We start from the raw sequence: 17329 nt of genomic DNA on the forward strand, positions 1-17329 counted from the left end.
CGCTCATCGCTGCGTCCTCTGGACTAACTGCAATCCCAACAATGGCCACAGATCCTGGTGGTACTACTAAGGTTGAAGACGTCTGATTGGTCAACTGCTCTTGGAGTTGGTTTCCCATCTTTTCAAAATGGCACGGTGAGCCTAAAATGTGACCAGGAGGCCCGATCACCTGAGGCATGGTTATTCCTGACTTTTCAGCCTTCTGTAGGGGCCCCCATCAACTAGACAAAATTTAATCCACGTTGTGCATAAGCTCAAACTCCCATTGTTAAATGTGAAAGTGCACTTTCCACAATTTTACTGTACTGCTGAGTTTCATTTACAATGGGTGCTTTAGGGGAAGTTTGTCCCAAGATTTGCTTTTTCCTTTTTGCATGACCCTTTCCTTCCAATTGTGAGATTATGTTCCTGGAGCCATCTTTGCCCAACAACCAATCCATTAAATGAGCTGCACCATTTTTCTGGAAAAATTAACTGCATTTAAGTTCAGCAGCAGCCTTTGAACAGCTGGTGTGTCTGGAGATCCATTCTGTGGCACTCCCAGCATGTGGCTCAATGCCAGGGCACAAGACTATTTCAATAAGTTGATCTTGCATTATTATATAACATCAGCTTACTGTGGCAGTGGTGCTAAAATTGTATTGTTTTCCCCTGTGGTTCTCGTCTTGTTGACCCTGGGAATTTCACCTCTGAAATACAACTGCCTACGTTATATTGTACTGCTTGATGAATATCCCAGGGATTTGTGCTCATTTACCTGAGTAAAACAATGAGGTTCCTATTATCTCAGTAGTTTATTATTTTTGCTTGGAGTGTATCCTCCAGTATAAAATCAATTTAAATGCCTGTTCAGAGAATTAATGTTTTCACTCGTGAATTCAAAAATCTTTTATAAAATCCAGCAGGCAGTGCATACAATTAGTGTACCTTCAAGAACTAGGAGAGGTTTCGTAAAGAAAACTCCCTCTGCAATCTTGCTTTTATTTTCTAGTTCAGGCAAGTTATTTTTGTGGTCTTGACACCTGTCAGCACAATTCTTGTCCATAATTATTCAATTTTCTAATCCAAATGCATCCAAATTCTGCAATTTCTATGGAACACAAAGATGGTTAATCAAAATTTCTGTAATGGAAAATGCAAACATCTTGTTTAATTTCTTAAGAATTTGTAATAGTTCCACTTAAGGGCTCATGGAGTTGGGGGTAATATATCAGCATGGTTGGAGGTTGGTTAACAGACAGGAAACAGAGATTATGGACAAATGGAGCATTTTTAAGTTGGCAAGCTGTGACTGGTGGAGTGACACAAGGATCAATGCTAGGGTCTCAGCTAGCATGGTAGCACAGTAGTGAGCACAGTTGCTTCACAGCTCCAGAGTTCCAGTTTCGATTTCCAGCTTGGGTCACTGTCGGTGTGGAGTCTGCAAGTTCTCCCTGTATCTGCGTGGGTTTCCTCCGGTGCTCCGATTTCCTCCCACAAGTCCCAAAAGAAGCAATTGTTAGGTGAATTGGACATTCTGAATTCTCCCAGTGTGTACCCAAACAGGCGCCAGAATGTGGCGACGAGTGGCATTTCACAGTAACTTCATTGCAGTATTAATGTAAGCCTATTTGTGACAATAAAGATTATTATCATTATTTACTTTCTGTATTAATGACATAGCTGAAGAAGCAGAGAATAATGATCCTAGTTTGCTGATGATACAAAGCCAGGTAGGAATACAAGCTGTGGGGAGGACACAATTGCAAACAGATGTAAACAGGTTAAGTGAGTAGGCAACAAAGTGGCAGTATAATATGGGCAAGTGTGATGTCATTTAATTTGGTAGCAGTGAGAGGAGTTGAGGCAGAAGATCAGCCATGATCATGTTGATTTGTGGAGCAGACTTGAGAGGTTGTGCAGTCTGTTCCTGTTCCAATTACTTACATTCCTATGTTCATCTGAGTCCTCTGCAGCAGAAAGTGCCTGTGAACTTGCTGTCATGTGAACTGGCAAGCAAGCTATCATTTCTACCTGGTCCAGCCGAAGCACACTCATGCCTGGATGGCTCACCATATGCTGTAGGTTGTAGTTATCTCCAAGGTACATGCAATGCCAGTATCTAAGCTCTTGTCTGTAAGTGTGTGATCAAGTGAAAGGGTCTCTTTATTAAGATTATGCTATTGCTCTCTCTCTTCTTGCTTTGGCTGCTGTAGCTGCTTCAATGACATTTCCTGGGTGTCTGAAAGCAGAAAATCACTTTGGGAAGGGTGGGTGAGACAAAGTGGATAGAGTGGGAAGCAAGTGGTCCATGGACAGATCATCTTCAGCATGTACATCATATCAGATATCAGGACGAGGGTGAATTGTGAGTTTAGACAGAGCATAAGCAGGAACACACCCTCATCCTCAATGTTCTCAGCAGTACCAGATGCCATGGGATCTGTTGCAACTAAAATGTAGAGAAATATTGTCTCTATGGAAAATACAGATAACTTTGTTCTGCTCCATCCTTTTGCGTGCCATCCTGTCTTGCAAGAGAGACATCAGAATGTTAGTGATTGTGTAGTACTGTGTTTGGGTGATCTTCCTCCCATAACTGAATAACTGGACATATATGGGTGTAAGGCTCGCAACATTGGTAGGTGTGGGGGGGGAGGTGGAATACCTGGATGATAGTCATGAGCCCTGAATGCCTGGGAGTGCTGGTGAGTCAGTGATGGGGTTGGGATTCATTGAGCAATGTGAGGGGTTGGTGTTGGGGAGCAGATGTCATTTGGAGGTGCATTCACTCATGTTTATAACTTGTGAGCTGCTGCCAGGTTCTTAGGTCTAGGTGCCAGGAATTGACCTTCTATCCTCCACAGAAACGTGGCATCTCTCCTGTCCATTTCCACCATCCATGCCTCCACCGCTGCATCCATCACCCTGAAACCCTTTGTCTCCCCTGGTGTTCAATGTTCCATCATTTAAATTCCACTAATATTATTCAGTGTGAATTCCCACAAAAAGGGGCAACCTGCCTTTAAGATGAGCAGACTGGCTACACCATGTGGTATCTGCACAATAGTGTTAAGCCCGTTGCTGTGTGAAGAGGAAGTTGGTAACATAAACAGAAAAGAAATAGCATGAGATCCACTGGGCAGATGAGGTGGGTGTGCCACCTTGATTGGAACCATCCCAGCTAGATCATGAATGGCAAAACGTGTGCCCAAAAAGAGGGGCACATGAATTTCTAGTTCCTTTTCATTTCCTCCATTTTTCTTTTACAACTTTATTTTATGATAGGATAACTGGTTACAGGTGAAATTATTACATGTAATTCCCAAATTTGATGTCATATATTATAAGTATCTAATTATTCAGAATTATCATTACCTATTTGGACATTATATTTAATTCTTGTTCAACTAATTTATTAATCTTGTTCAAATTATTTTCCAGTTTAAATCATGGCCAGTTTTTTGGAACCAATATGCAATACCTTACATAGGGTCAGCAGTAGGCCATTCAGTCCCCTCAAGTCTGTTTCACCATTCAGTTAGTACACAACTGACTGGTACCTCCACTACTTTATCCAATTTTAATTCCATATCCTTCAAAAACTTTATCTAACAAACATCTATTGATCACCATTTTGTTTATTTCAATTGATTTATCACCCACAGCTTTCTACCTGAGGCGAGTTCCAGATTTCTGCTACGATTTGTGTGAAAAAGTGCTTCATGATTTCACTCCTAAATTAACTCCATCTACTGTAGTTTGCCCCACTAATTTATTCTATATAACCTTATAATAATTTTCTTCAATCCACACTATTACTGTGCTTCCTAACTCAAGTATCATCGGCTAACCTGAATGTAGATCTCTCAAATTCTTCATCCAACTCATTAATATATGGTATAAAGATGAGGCCCCACTCCTGGTTGCACTGACATTTTTTTCCTTTTCTGCTTTCCTTTTGCGAAAGCAGAAACAAAGTACTTACTTTGCAAGACAGCCATTTTGTTATTATCCATTATTGGGTTGTCTTCATCAGTTTTTAATATACCCACATTCACCTTTACCGAGCTATAATTTTAAATGTTTTCATAAAATCCTTTGCTTTTATTTCCCTTTCAAGTTATTTTTATGTATTCCTATTTTACATTCATTACTTCCTATGTAACTATTGCTTTTTATATATGATGTGGAGATGCCGGCATTGGACTGGAGTGAGCACAGTAAGAAGTCTTACAACACTAGGTTAAAGTCCAACAGGTTTGTTTCAAACATGAGCTTTCGGAGCACAGCTGAGAGATTCACCTGAGGAAGGAGCTGTGCTCCGAAAGCTCGTGTTTGAAACAAACCTGTTGGACTTTAACCTGGTGTTGTAAGACTTCTTACTGTGCTTTTTATATAACTCTCACAGTCTGCTGGATTTCAAGTTTTCATGCATTTGTGTAAGCCATTTCTTTTAGCTGACATTTGACCACGTTGGAATGCAACTGAGTCTCTGCCTGTTTACCAGGGGTTTTCACATGTTTTAAGATGGAAGGCTGTCTGACCCACATGAAATTCAAGGTCTTAATATCACTAAATCCCTTTCTGCAAAATCTGTTTCCCCTGCCAACCCACAGTTTTGCAATGCCATCAAGCTAAAACTTTGTGAAGAGTCATGCAATTGAATTCAGATTTTTCTGTTTTTCAGCAACTTTATTATTTTTTATTTTAGCCTCTTTGATCAGGTTAAGAGCCCTCAAGTGAGACGAGTGGTAGGCATTCTTCAAGTTGCAAAGTCCAGGACATTGAAACATTGGAAAAAACTGGTAATTTTCAACTTTTAAACTGAGTTTGTGCAGCAAATATGTTGTTCTTATTTTTTTTTAAAGTACACACATTAAATATTGAGTATGTTAACCAGCAATGTACTGCTTATAGACATCAATTCCTTGTAGTAATTTTTAATTTTACATTTTCTCAGGATAGTAATATTACAGATGCAGCCAATGAAGCTAAAGATAATGTGAAGTACCTGTACACACTGGACAAATTCTTTGGGCCTCTTGCAAAGTGTACACCTGTAAGTTAAATATTCTAAGTAATTATACTCCTGTTTAACATAGAGCCATAATGTCATTGCAGGACAAAGGGAGGCCATTTGGTCAGCTGAGTCTATGCCAGCTCTCTGTAGAGTAACCCAGTCAGTGCCATTCCCCTGCTCTATCCCTGTTGTCCTGCAAGTTTATTTCTCTCAAATACCTCTCCATATTTATTTTAAAAACATTTATCATGTCCTCTTGTGTCATCTTTACCGGCAGAGGGTTTCAGGATTATCACTCACTGTGTAATAAAATAGTCTTACAACACTAGGTGAAAGTCCAACAGGTTTGTTTAGAAACTCTAGCTTTCGGAGCACAGCTCACCTGAGGAAGGAGCTGTGCTCCAAAAGCTAGCGATTCGAAACAAACCTGTTGGACTTTAACCTGGTGTTGTAAGACTTCTTACTGTGCTCACCCCAGTCCAATGCCGGCATCTCCACATCATGTGTAACAAAAGTTATTCCTCACATCCTGATTGCATCTCTTACCTAAAACTTTAAAATCCCTAGTCCTTGTACCAACAGCCAATGGGAACAGATTTACTTTGTCCATCTTACCTACTATAATCTAGTACACCTCTACCAGATCATCCTTTAATCTCTTTTCTATAAAGAGAACAACCCCAGATTCTTCAACCTACCCTTGTAGCTAAATTGGGGGCAGCATGGTAGCATTGTGGATAGCACATTTGCTTCACAGCTCCAGGGTCCCAGGTTCAATTCCCGGCTTGGGTCACTGTCTGTGCGGAGTCAGCACGTTCTCCCCGTGTCTGCGTGGGTTTCCTCTGGGTGCCCTGGTTTCCTCCCACAGTCCAAAGATGTGTGGGTTAGGTGGATTGGCCATGATAATTGCCCATAGTGTCCAAAATTGCCCTTAGTGTTGGGTGGGGTTACTGGGTTATGGGGATCGGGTGGAGGTGTGGACCTTGGGTAGAGTGCTCTTTCCAAGGGCCGGTGTGGACTCGATGGGCCGAATGGCCTTCTTCTGCACTGTAAATTCTATGATCTAATTAAATTCTCTCATTCCTGGTATTATTCTGTTAAATTTCCTTCGTATCCTCTTAAGAACTTCGCATTCTTCCTAAAGTGTGGTGACCAGAACCAGACACAATACTCTAGTCACAATACTGTGCCTTGGTCAGACAGATGGGCCTCCAGGGGATGAATACTTGTCCAGGTGGTCTTTAAATAAGGTGCCTGGACCTTCAACAACGTGAGGTAATGGTGGGAATGTCGATGTATTGCACAACCCACGCATGCCTTGCTGCACTCCATGCCCATGCATAATTAATTGATTGGTCGTTGTATGATCCCACATGGCCTGTTGTCCTGCCAGAACCAAAGTGTACACACTTCCCGCTCTGCTGCCAACAATCTTGCCACGAAAGAAAGATTCTGCCGCTATTTTGTACTATCGTCAAATTTTGAAACTTTGCCCTGTATTCAATATCCAAGTCAGTTATATACATCAAAATATACATTTGCTGCTGACGCCGTGCATGCACAGTTTAAGATCCAACCAACACTGTGGCTCCTGCAAATAATGTTATTAGTTTTATGTGTCTCTGTGGGTAAGTGCGCATGTGCAGATGGGTATGGGTGGCCATCTTGAATTGACAGGAGACACTGTGTATCAAAAAAGCAGTGATCTTAACACTGACGTTTTTCAACCTTCTCTATTACACAGTGGTTAGCACTGCTGTCTCTCAGCACCAGGGACCCGGGTTCAATTCCAACCTTGGGTGACTGTATGGAGTTTGCACATTCTCTCTGTGTTTGCATGGGTTTCCTCCAGATGCTGCAGTTTCCTCCCACAGTCCAAAATTGTGCAGGTTAGGTGGATTGGCCATTCTAAATTGCCTCTTAGTGTCTAAAGGTTAGGTGGGGTTATCAGGATAGGGCAGGGTGCTGGGTAGGGTGCTCTTTTGGAGGGTTGGTGCAGACTTGATGAGCCAAATGGCCTCTTTCTACACTGTAGGGATTCTATGATTCTATCCTCATAAATTCAAATGATTAGCTAAATACCATCTGCCATGTATAAATCCATGCTGGCTGTCCTTAGTTAATCCAAACTTTGAATCTTACCCTAATTATTGTTTGTAAAACTCTATATACCACTGAAGTTACACTGACCGGCATATAGTTACTCGGGATGTCTTTAATTACAACCTCACTTGAACAACCATTTCACATTTTGTTTTTATTTATTCATGGGATGTGGGCGTCACTGGCTGGGCCAGCATTTGTTGTCCATCCCTAAGTGCCCTTGAGCGAGTGGCTTGCTGGGTAATTTTAGAGGGCATTTAAGAGTCAACCACATTGCCGTGGATCTAGAGTCACATGTAGGACAGGCCAGATAAGGACGCATATTTCCTTCCCTAAAGGACATTAATGAGTCAGATGGGTTTTACAATCGACAATGGTTTCATGATCACCATTAGACTTTCAATTCTAGATTTTTATTGAATTCAAATTTTACCATCCCCCATGGTGGGATTCAAACCTAGGATTCCAGAGCATTATCCTGCATCTCTGGATTACTAGTCCAGTGACAATACCACTACACCAACGCCTTAGATTTGACACTTTACAAATTTCTGGCACCTCACTCATATCTAGGGAAGACTGGAAGACTATGACAGGCTCCGCTATTGCCATCCCACTTCCATTGGAAACCGGGAAGCAAAATAACCAGACCAGGGCATTTATCCACTCTAGTGAATAGCTAGCCTTTCTAGTACATCCTGCCTATAAAAGTTCACCCCATCCATTACGTCTGGCATCTCCATTTTTACTGATATGTTGTCAACATCCTCTTTCTTAGTACACAAAATATTCGTCAAGTATTCTAGCCGTATGGCCTACACTTGCTCCTATTTTCTATATTTTGTATGTTTCAGGTCACCATGGTCGAACATATTCCCAATTTGATGAACAGCATTCGGATGATCCACAGCATTTCAAAGTATTATAACACATCAGAGCACATGACTGCTCTTTTCGTCAAGGTTACCAATCAGATGATTACCACATGTAAGAGATACCTCTGTCACAATGTTGGAAAGATCTGGGACCAAGACAGGTAACTATGTGATTTACCTTTGAAGAGTACAGGTGTTTCTCACTGTACAATATTCTACGGCAAATTTGTAGGAGTGGTATTTGAGAAATGCCACAATTAAGTCAGATGCAGACTGAACCTCCCTCTACTCTGCTGCAACAATGCTTAACCTCAACCCTCAATTATCTACTAATGCACCGGCGCAAGATTGCCCATTTGTAACCATAACCACTCATGTGGCCTTTCCCAGAATTTGACTTTTTTTGCTGAGGACCACGGAAGAATTATGACACCATTCCCCACTAGGAAATGGGTTAGTACTGCCAAATGTCATCGAATAACTAATATGTAGTGTGGTAGCAGATTTAGTACATTCATTTTGAGTTCCTGCTTCCACTCTCCTGGTCAGTACAGAGGATACTTAGCAGGTTCTTGGGATTGAATGCCGATATAAACATTCAAATGGAGATGATGCATAGCTCAAGAAGACAAGACAGATTGATGATAAAGAAATCAGGAATTGTAACTGTACGAAAAAAAACTTAACAGAGGTTATTTTAGGTGTCATAGGTTTAACATAATGAAAATAAAATTCGAAATAAACACTGGGTGGAATTCTCTGATAATGGGGCTATGTCCAGAGTGATTCTCTGTTCTGAAGGGGGCTAGCAGGGCCCCAGAGAGGTCCTCGCAGCTCCGGCTGTCGATACGGGGACCTGCACACCGGCCGCGGGCCCGTGCAACATGGCGGACCCATAGAGTGGGTCGGCCCGGACAATATAGGCCTCTTCCAGATCGCGCGGGCCTGCCGATCGGTGGCCCCCGATCACAAGCTTGGCCGTCCTGGAGGCCCCCACCCCTGGTGACGGATCCCCCCCCTCCCACTGAGCTCCCGTCGGATGGAACCATGAGTGAATCATGCCGGCGGGAACTCAGCCATTTGTCGGCGGAGGATCGCCGCATGGGCCTCTTTAAATGGCCCCCGACCGGCGCCGCATTGACCGCGCGCGCGCGATTGGTGTCGATTCTCCGGTCCCCAGAGAATCACGGGAAGGCACTGGATCTGATCGTGGATCTGATGCGCTGAGGGCGATTCTCTGCCCCCACGCCGAGGGCGATTGCGGCCCGGAGACTCAGAGAACCCCGGCCACTATTTCTTAAAGTTCCCTATTTCTCGCGCATTGGAATTTATTTTGCTTCCAATGTGTATCTAAATCTACACCTGTCACTCATTAAATATCTAGCTGAATTAAGGGCAGTCTGTCATCTTCAAGATCTGTGAGGTCTGATATCAGAGGATCAACGATAATGAAGACATTTTTACCCTATCAATCGAAACTGTACAACATATAAATTTGACCTGAATGTTTTCCTCCAATATCTCCTTCAAAAGGAGATGCCACCTAATGTAGCTTTTTGATGTGTGAATAATGCATTGTAAATGAAATGTCATACAGGTTGAGTATCCCTTATTCAAAATACTTGTGGCCGAGAGTGTATTGGGTTCTGGAATTTTTCAAATTTTGAAATAATAATAATAATCTTTATTATTGTCACAAGTAGATTTATATTAACACTGCAATGAAGTTACTGTGAAAAGTCCCTAGTCGCCACACTCCGGCGGCGCATGTCCGGGTACACTGTAGGAGAATTCAAAATGTCCAATTCACCTAACAAGCACACTTTTCGGGACTTGTGGGAGGAAACCGGAGCGTCTGGGGGAAACCCACGCAGACACGGGGAGAACGTGCAGACTCCGCACAGACAGTGACCCAAGCCGGGAATCGAACCCAGGACCCTGGCGTTGCGAAGCATACCAAACTGCAAAGACTCAGATGCTACTTGGAGTCGCCGGTTGGTGGCGTAGCTGACAAGGGATATGTGGCTTCCCTCTCGACAGGGAATCAGGTACCAGGTTCAACTCTTTTGGCGCAACAAACTCGTGCCGTCAATTGGAAGGATACATACATGCATGTGCGTTCGGTCACAAGAACTGGAGAACAGCGTTAGGATCAGCCGACACTGAGGACTTGAAACATGATTTTGGCGCTGATAAAAAAGTACGGATTTAAAAGGCGGGATTCTCCATTGGCTGAAGTCGAAATTGAGAAACGCAATTGGGCGGAGAATAGGTTCCATCGGGGGGAACAGGCCAGGTGGCAGGGATGACCCGCCATGGGACTGGGGCGGTCCTGTCATGGACTGCCATTGTCACAGCCTGCAAGACAGCCATCTTACTGCACACCCCACTGACCAACGACCTTAACACCTGGTTCTGCATGGTGACACCGGCCGTATGGGTGCCCCCACCCCCACCAAACCCATCCGCTGCAGACAATAGATATTGGAATTCAACCAGCAATGGTAGCAATGGTGTCCAAAGATGTGCAGGTTGGGTGGATTGGCCATGACAAATTGTCCAAAATTCTATGATTAACCTAGGACAAAAGTTCGGCGCAACATCGTGGGCCGAAGGGCCTGTTCTGTGCTGTATTTCTCTATCTATCTATCTTCCTGCTAGTCACAGCAGCCCTGGGGTATGCCCTGCGGCTGTGTGAGTTGGAGCTGTTCGAGGAGGTGGAAGCTGCAGCAGCGAAGCATGCAGCAATGGAACGTGCCATAGAGAAACAGGTGGCAGCCGCCCAACAGGACAAGGAGGAGGTACCAAGGAGGCGCCGCATGAGGCCTTGTGTGTACCAGCAGTGCCTGTCATTTGAGGACCTGCCGGACTGGGCATGCTGTTGAAGACTCTCCCTGAGCAGGGAGACAGTGCAACATAACTTCCAGATCATGGCACACCTGACACCGTGGGGGTATGGGGAAGGATACCCGCTCCTGGTGTCCATCAAGGTTCCGGTCGCCCTGAACTTTTAAGCCATGGGGACCCTTCCAGGCGCCGAGTGGGGACCTCTCCAGAATCTCACATGCCTCGGTTCACAGGTGCATCTGTGCAGTCACAGAAGCCCTATATGCCCAGGTGGCTCAATGCATCCGCTTCAATGAGGACTGAGTCCACCAGGATGCCCGGGCAGCAGGGTTCACCGCCATCGCCTTGATGCCCCAGATCCAGGGGGTGATCGACGGGATGCACATCCCCTTACGAACATCTGCAGGTGACAGGCCGCTCTACAATTGAAAGGGGTGCCACTCGATGAACGTGCAGCTGATATGTGACCATCAGATGCCCATCATGTATGGATGCGCCTGATGCCCAGGCTGTGTGCCTGCCACCTTCATCCTGCACACTTGACGATTCCTGACATGCTTGAGAAGCCCCCAGTGGGCTGTCTCCTGGGTGTTAAGGGTTATCCACTGCGGTCGTGGCTGATGACACTTATCCGGAGGCCACAGACTGATGTGGAGACCCGCTACAACGACAGCCATATAGCAACCAGGGGTGTGATCGAACGGTGCATCAGCCTCCTGAAGATGCAGTTCAGGTTCGTGGACCACTCTGGAGGGGCTTTCCAGAATGATGCTGAGAGGTCGCCTGCATCGTTGGTGGCCTGCTGCATCCTCCAGCAGAGGGGCGATGTGTTGGAGAAAGAGGAGGAATGCCAGGCCTTGTCCGATGAGGAGGATGCGGGCAGGACATGGAGCCTAGGCAGGAACGGGAGGGCCACATGATGTGCGTGCCAGAGCCAACGCACACGGGATGTTCTGATCACCCCCAGGTTCACTGACTGCTGACCGGTCACCCCCTCACCTGCTACCCCCTCTTTGATACATACCTGCCGCACCACGGGTGTGGGCCCTGGGTTGGCAGTAACGCCAAGTCTGGTAAATGGGATGAGGATGATGACATCGCACTCTGCGATGAGCTCTGGTGCTCTACATCGTTTGACAATATCTGACTCCTGCCCACGGTAGCACTTTCCACCATCCACCTGGGTGATCCCTGCATGAGAGCTGGCCATTCATCACACAGTCCCATCGAATCCCTGGGGTGATGGTGGTGGGGACTGTCGGGGGTTGTGGGCATGTGGAGCCCAGGCCACCCATTTCCGCCCCCCCCCCCCCCCCCCTCCCCCCTCTCTGGCCAGCCCAGACCAGCCCACCCCTCACACCCATCTGACAGAGCATCGAGGCAGGTTGTAACAGTGTGAACAGGTGTTTAATATGACAACATATATACAGATTTGTGCCCTAGCCTCTATAAGTAAACTGTGCCCTTCATCTGTGCCAACTTAACTGGTGTCTAACTTTCTGGCCTCACGGGCCCTAATGCTACGTTTAGATGGTTCCCCAGACGGTACAGCAAGAGGCTGCCTTCTGTGATCCCTGCTCTGCGACCTGTGTCCCCGTTGGCAGTCGTTTTATGGGACGCCCGGGCTTGATGGGCCCGGCTGCTGCTCAGGTGAGAAAGGTAGTGTGGTGCTCTGTTCTGCCCGCTGCCCAGAATATGCACCAGGGACAGGAGTGGGTGGGAGTCCGAGGTACTGTGGTGTTTCAGCACCTCCCCTGCGGGAGTCACCAGCACGGTCCTCATGACCTCCTCCTCCCTCGATGTGCCCGGTGCCCCCCGGGCTACTCCAAGGTATGGGGATGAGAGCAGAATTATACCCTGAGGCTCCCCCATCACCTAGCGCTACCAGTCCTGGAGGCCCGCTTTGGTCTCGACTAGGTTCTACGTGCTGAAGGCCATGGAGCACAGGGAGTGGGCCTCTTTCTGGGACTGCACCACATCACCCGTTGACTGTGCCACCACCTTCTGGGTCTGTGTCATATTGGCCAGTGCCTGGCCAATGCCGCTGACGCCGTCAGCCATGGGCCGCTGTGACTGGGCATTGTTAAGGAGCGCCGCTGCGATGTCCAGGTAGCTCTGGCACATGGTTGCCTGTGAGACGGCAACCCTGTCCTGGGCCTCGGCCAGCGGTTGCACAGAATGCCCCAGGCCTTGGACATGCTGATCTATAGACACAACCCCCCCCCCGACTCGAGTTCTGGGGTATCCTGTGTCTCGGGTGTCTGAGCTGCTCTCAGCGTTGGTGCTCGGCCCCAGGGGGGCTGCGGCTGTTCCACTGGTTGGGGGCGGGGGATGCCAAATAGACCCGCCCCAACTCCAGCAGGTCCTGTAAGACACAAGACAAGACGCATGATTAGACCGCAGGCCAGTGGGTGGTGGGGGGGGGGTGGTGGGGGGGGGGGGGGGGGGGGGGGGGAGGATGAGGGGACCGGATGGTGGGGTGAGGGTGGTGTGGACGTGGTGTTGGGGGAGGTGTCATGGGGAACTGAAACTCAGCAGGGTCTCACTTCCTCCTCCACGACCAAACTGCACCCAGGCAACCTCCCTTTTCTACAAACTGTCGACCTTGTCCAGGACCCTCTGATCTGCCATGATTAGGGACTACAGATCCGGAGGTCCCTCTCAAGACTTCTCCCAGTCCTGCTGGTTGTGTGTGGCCTTCTCCTGGGGGATGGGGGGGGGACAGGGGGGGGGGGGGGGGGAAATAACTGTGTGGGTTTGGCTGCCAGCATGTGGTGCAAGGTGGGGGTCCTGCTGGCCTCCAGGTGGGGGGGGGGGGGGGAGAGAGGTGGGGGGGGTTGTAGGGTTACGGGTGTGTGGGACAGGTGTTAGTGCCAGGGGCACAGTTTGCATTCACACCCTGGCCACCCTGAGGAGGCCGTGCTGATTTTGATTTTTCTGGCACTGCTCACCGGCCCAGACAGTGTTACCCATGCCGCTGACCGCCTCTGCCACCTGCGCCCAGGCAAGGCAAATGGCGTTGGCTAGCAGGCCGCCCGGGCCGGGCTACACGGTCATCAGCCTCTCCTTCATTGGGTCCTGGATGGTCTCCAGCTCGGCATCTGTGAATCTTGAGTCCGCCATCCTCGCTGCCCTGTTGTTGGCTGGGATGGTGTATATGGAGAGTGAAGTGTGTCTACGTGGCTGCAGCTTGTCAGCCTCCTGAGTGTCAATTGTAAAACTGGTGCATTCCATACTGTTTCTTATTGTAATCGATTGTGTTCCACGTGGTGCTGCTGCTAGCACTTTACCCGTAGCATAATCGGTCCAGTTGTGGCGCCAGTTTTGCTGTCGTGGAACTCCACAAACTCTGCGCCGGCATCAACGCTTAGGGCGGGATTCTCTGATTGCTGACGCCAAAATCGCGTTTGGCGACTGGCCGGAGAATCCCTTTTGATACAGAAATCGGGGGCGGTGCCGTTGTTTGCATGCTCCGCACCCAGCAAAACTGTATCATCGCTCTGAGCAGGCTGCACGCCGTTGGGACGACCTCAGGACGTCACCTGAAGGCCCTCCCCCGATGCTCCACCCCCGATGGGCCAACTTCCCGATGGCGTGAATCACTTGTGCTCTGAGTTTTCGTCAACCTCGTGTGGTGGCTGTGCACTGTGTCCAGCGTTGCCACAGTTGTGGGGGGAGGGGGAGATGCTCTGCTGGCTGGGGGTGGGTGGGGCTTTGGCAGGGGTTGGGGAGATTGGTGGGGTGGTCTGGGGGTGGTGAGGGGGGTTTACAGGAGGGCATTATCTGGCAGGTCGAGTCCGCGTGCGGCAGGCGCCATGTTGTATGGAGCGACCGCCACAGGGCGCCGCCATGCGCATGCACGACCACGGACCCGGCAATTCTCCGTCTGTATCTGCAGGTAAAGCCGGGCTTTACGTGACATGGCTACTAGCGGAGCCTCGGTGCGGGGGTGGCGCCGCATTTTTGGTTGTAAGACTAGACACATGCTCAGAAACGAAGAATCCCGCCCAAGAGCTTTTCGATTTCAGAATTTCAAATAAGGGCTACTCAGTCTGTATTACTGGTGGCCTGTTCTGTACTAAATTTCAAAGTCATTAGTGATGCCACTGGAAACAATCACTGACAATAAATAAAGCATTTTTGTTTATTTCCAATTTGACCATGGCCCTTACAATCCACAACATGAAAAGTTAAAAAAATTAGCTGCACTCAGAGACCATGACCCAGTCTAACTAATGCAAATATAGCCATGATGTGGAGATGCCGACGTTGGACTTCTTACTGTGCTCACCCCAGTCCAACGCCGGCATCTCCACATCATGGCTACCATCGACACCGCAAACTGCCGGCTCAAAGTGGAGAGGATCTCCAGGAAGATCGCGCATATAGATACTGACATTAACTTTCTATAAAGATGCAAAAAAGCAGACAAGATCCCGAAAGGGCTACAGATCACAAACCCACTCAAGTCGACAACTGTTGGACTTTAACCTGGTGTTGTAAGACTTCTTACAATGCAAATATAGAACAAGAACAAACAATAAAGAACAATACAGCACAGGAATAGGCCCTTCGGCCCTCCAAGCCTGTACTGGTCATGATACCAACCTTTGCCAAAACCCTCAGCACTTCCTTGTGCCATATACCTCTACAGCCATCCTTTCAATGTGTTTGTCAAGATGCCCTTTGAACACCATTAATGTATCTGCTTCCACAACCTCCTGCTTCCACAACGCGTTCCAGACACTCAGCGCCCTCTGCTTAAAAATCTGCCTCGCACATCTCCTCTAAACTTTGCCGCATGGACCTTAAACCTATGCCCTCTGGTGACTCTGCCCCCTCCACCCTGGGAAAGAGTGCCAACCCATCCACTCTATCCATGCCCCTCATAATCTTGTCGACCATTTAGAGAGAAATAAAACTGTACAATTCAAGCATGAGCGTACTATAATGGATAAATTAACAGCAGAGAATTCTGGAAATACTCAGAAACTCTGATAGCACCTGTGGAGAAAGAAATAGAGTTAATGGCCCAATTACCTCAAAACCCACTCAGCTACAGAGTTAAAAGTGGACCCAACATTTCCGGTTTCATTAGAACTTCATCAAAACAAGAAGAGATCTAACAGTTTTAAGCAAGGCAGGCTCTAACAAAGGGCCATAAACTGAAAAAGTAACTCTGTTTCTCTCTCCACAGATGCTCCCAGAACTGAATAGTACTTCCAGAATTTTTGTTTTTACTTTACATTCCTCAGCATTTGCAGTACTTAGCGCTTGTTCAATTTTGTATCTAACTGACAACACCAATTGAACTGAGGTGGAAGTGATTTAAATCAATGAAGCACCAGTAACTTTATTTTTCTGGGTTCTTATTAAGTGTAACAGTGCAACTGCAAGAGTTGACTAGAATTTTTAAATAATAGAGGCTGGGTTTTCACAGATTCAGGAAGACACTGTGGACCTTTAGAATGGTGGCCGGGACCCAGATGTGGAAGTCACATCCCATTTCCGATAGATTCATTTTATGCTCGTGGGGGAAAGTAGGGGGATATCTAATTCACACAGAAAGGAAACCCAGGGGGCAGCAAGATGGTGCAGTGGTTAGCACTGCTGCCTCACAGCGCCGAGGTCCCAGGTTCGATCCCGGCTCTGGGTCACTGTCCGTGTGGAGTTTGCACATTCTCCCCATGTTTGCGTGGATTTCACCCCCACAACCCAAATATGTACAGGGTAGGTGGATTGGCCATGCTAAATGGCCCCATAATTGGTAAAAATGAATTGGGTACTCTTTTTAAAAAAAAGGAAGGGAAGCCAAACTCTGTAGGGCCATTTGAACCTAGTGTGGCATTCACAGACCACCTTTTGGCTGTTGCAAGGCCCTTTTTTGGCAGTGTGGAGTCAGAGAGTAGACATCGACACTCTAGAAGGGCAGTTAATGCCTGTTTAAGTGATCAAACGTTTTTTCATAATGCTTTGCTCCTTAAACAGTTTTTCAAAAAAAGAAGTTGAGCTGTTACAGAGTTAAAGGAAAACTTCTGCTGGATTGCTTTGTTTGACAGGTCATCTGGTTAAGGTTAAAATACTTTAACATCTGTTTATGCAGCTTCAATAGAGTTCGTCATTGACATTTTACCAAGGGTTTTTATGTCATTATGAACACTTGGCTAAATTTCAAAAGTTATACTTAACAGGAGCTTCTGTGTTCACAGTTTGATTGACATATTAAAGGAGCTATTATAGGATCAGCTGTCTTTGTATAGATTCAATGAATGGCAGTTTTTTCACTATCAAATGTGTATTAATAAGAGCTGTATTAGATTGTTAGAAGTTTATTTTTCAATTGCATATGGCTCCTGAGTCTACCCATGGTGGATACTGCATCAGTCGCTATGGATCTGGCACGGGGCTAAGAGGGGATATATGGGGTATGCAGCAGACATGGTTTAGCATATCGAAATCGGTAGAGTTGAGCTGGTGTGAAAGATGAGGGTTACATGCCTCA

General features: G+C 46.9%; 1 protein-coding gene across 2 annotated transcripts in view; it reads left to right on the forward strand.

Moving 5' to 3' along the window:
• dnah5l (dynein, axonemal, heavy chain 5 like) overlaps positions 1 to 17329 on the forward strand; it is a 493661-nt gene that overhangs the window by 66409 nt on the left and 409923 nt on the right. For both annotated transcript variants that reach the window (XM_038797876.1, XM_038797875.1), the window contains exons 11-13: positions 4694 to 4787; positions 4943 to 5041; positions 7960 to 8141. In XM_038797876.1, coding sequence (XP_038653804.1) covers positions 4694 to 4787; positions 4943 to 5041; positions 7960 to 8141 — 375 coding nt within the window. The remainder of the gene's footprint in view (positions 1 to 4693; positions 4788 to 4942; positions 5042 to 7959; positions 8142 to 17329) is intronic.

This window comes from Scyliorhinus canicula, chromosome 5 (genome assembly GCF_902713615.1).
Source record: "Scyliorhinus canicula chromosome 5, sScyCan1.1, whole genome shotgun sequence".
NCBI classification, from domain to species: Eukaryota; Metazoa; Chordata; class Chondrichthyes; order Carcharhiniformes; family Scyliorhinidae; genus Scyliorhinus; species Scyliorhinus canicula.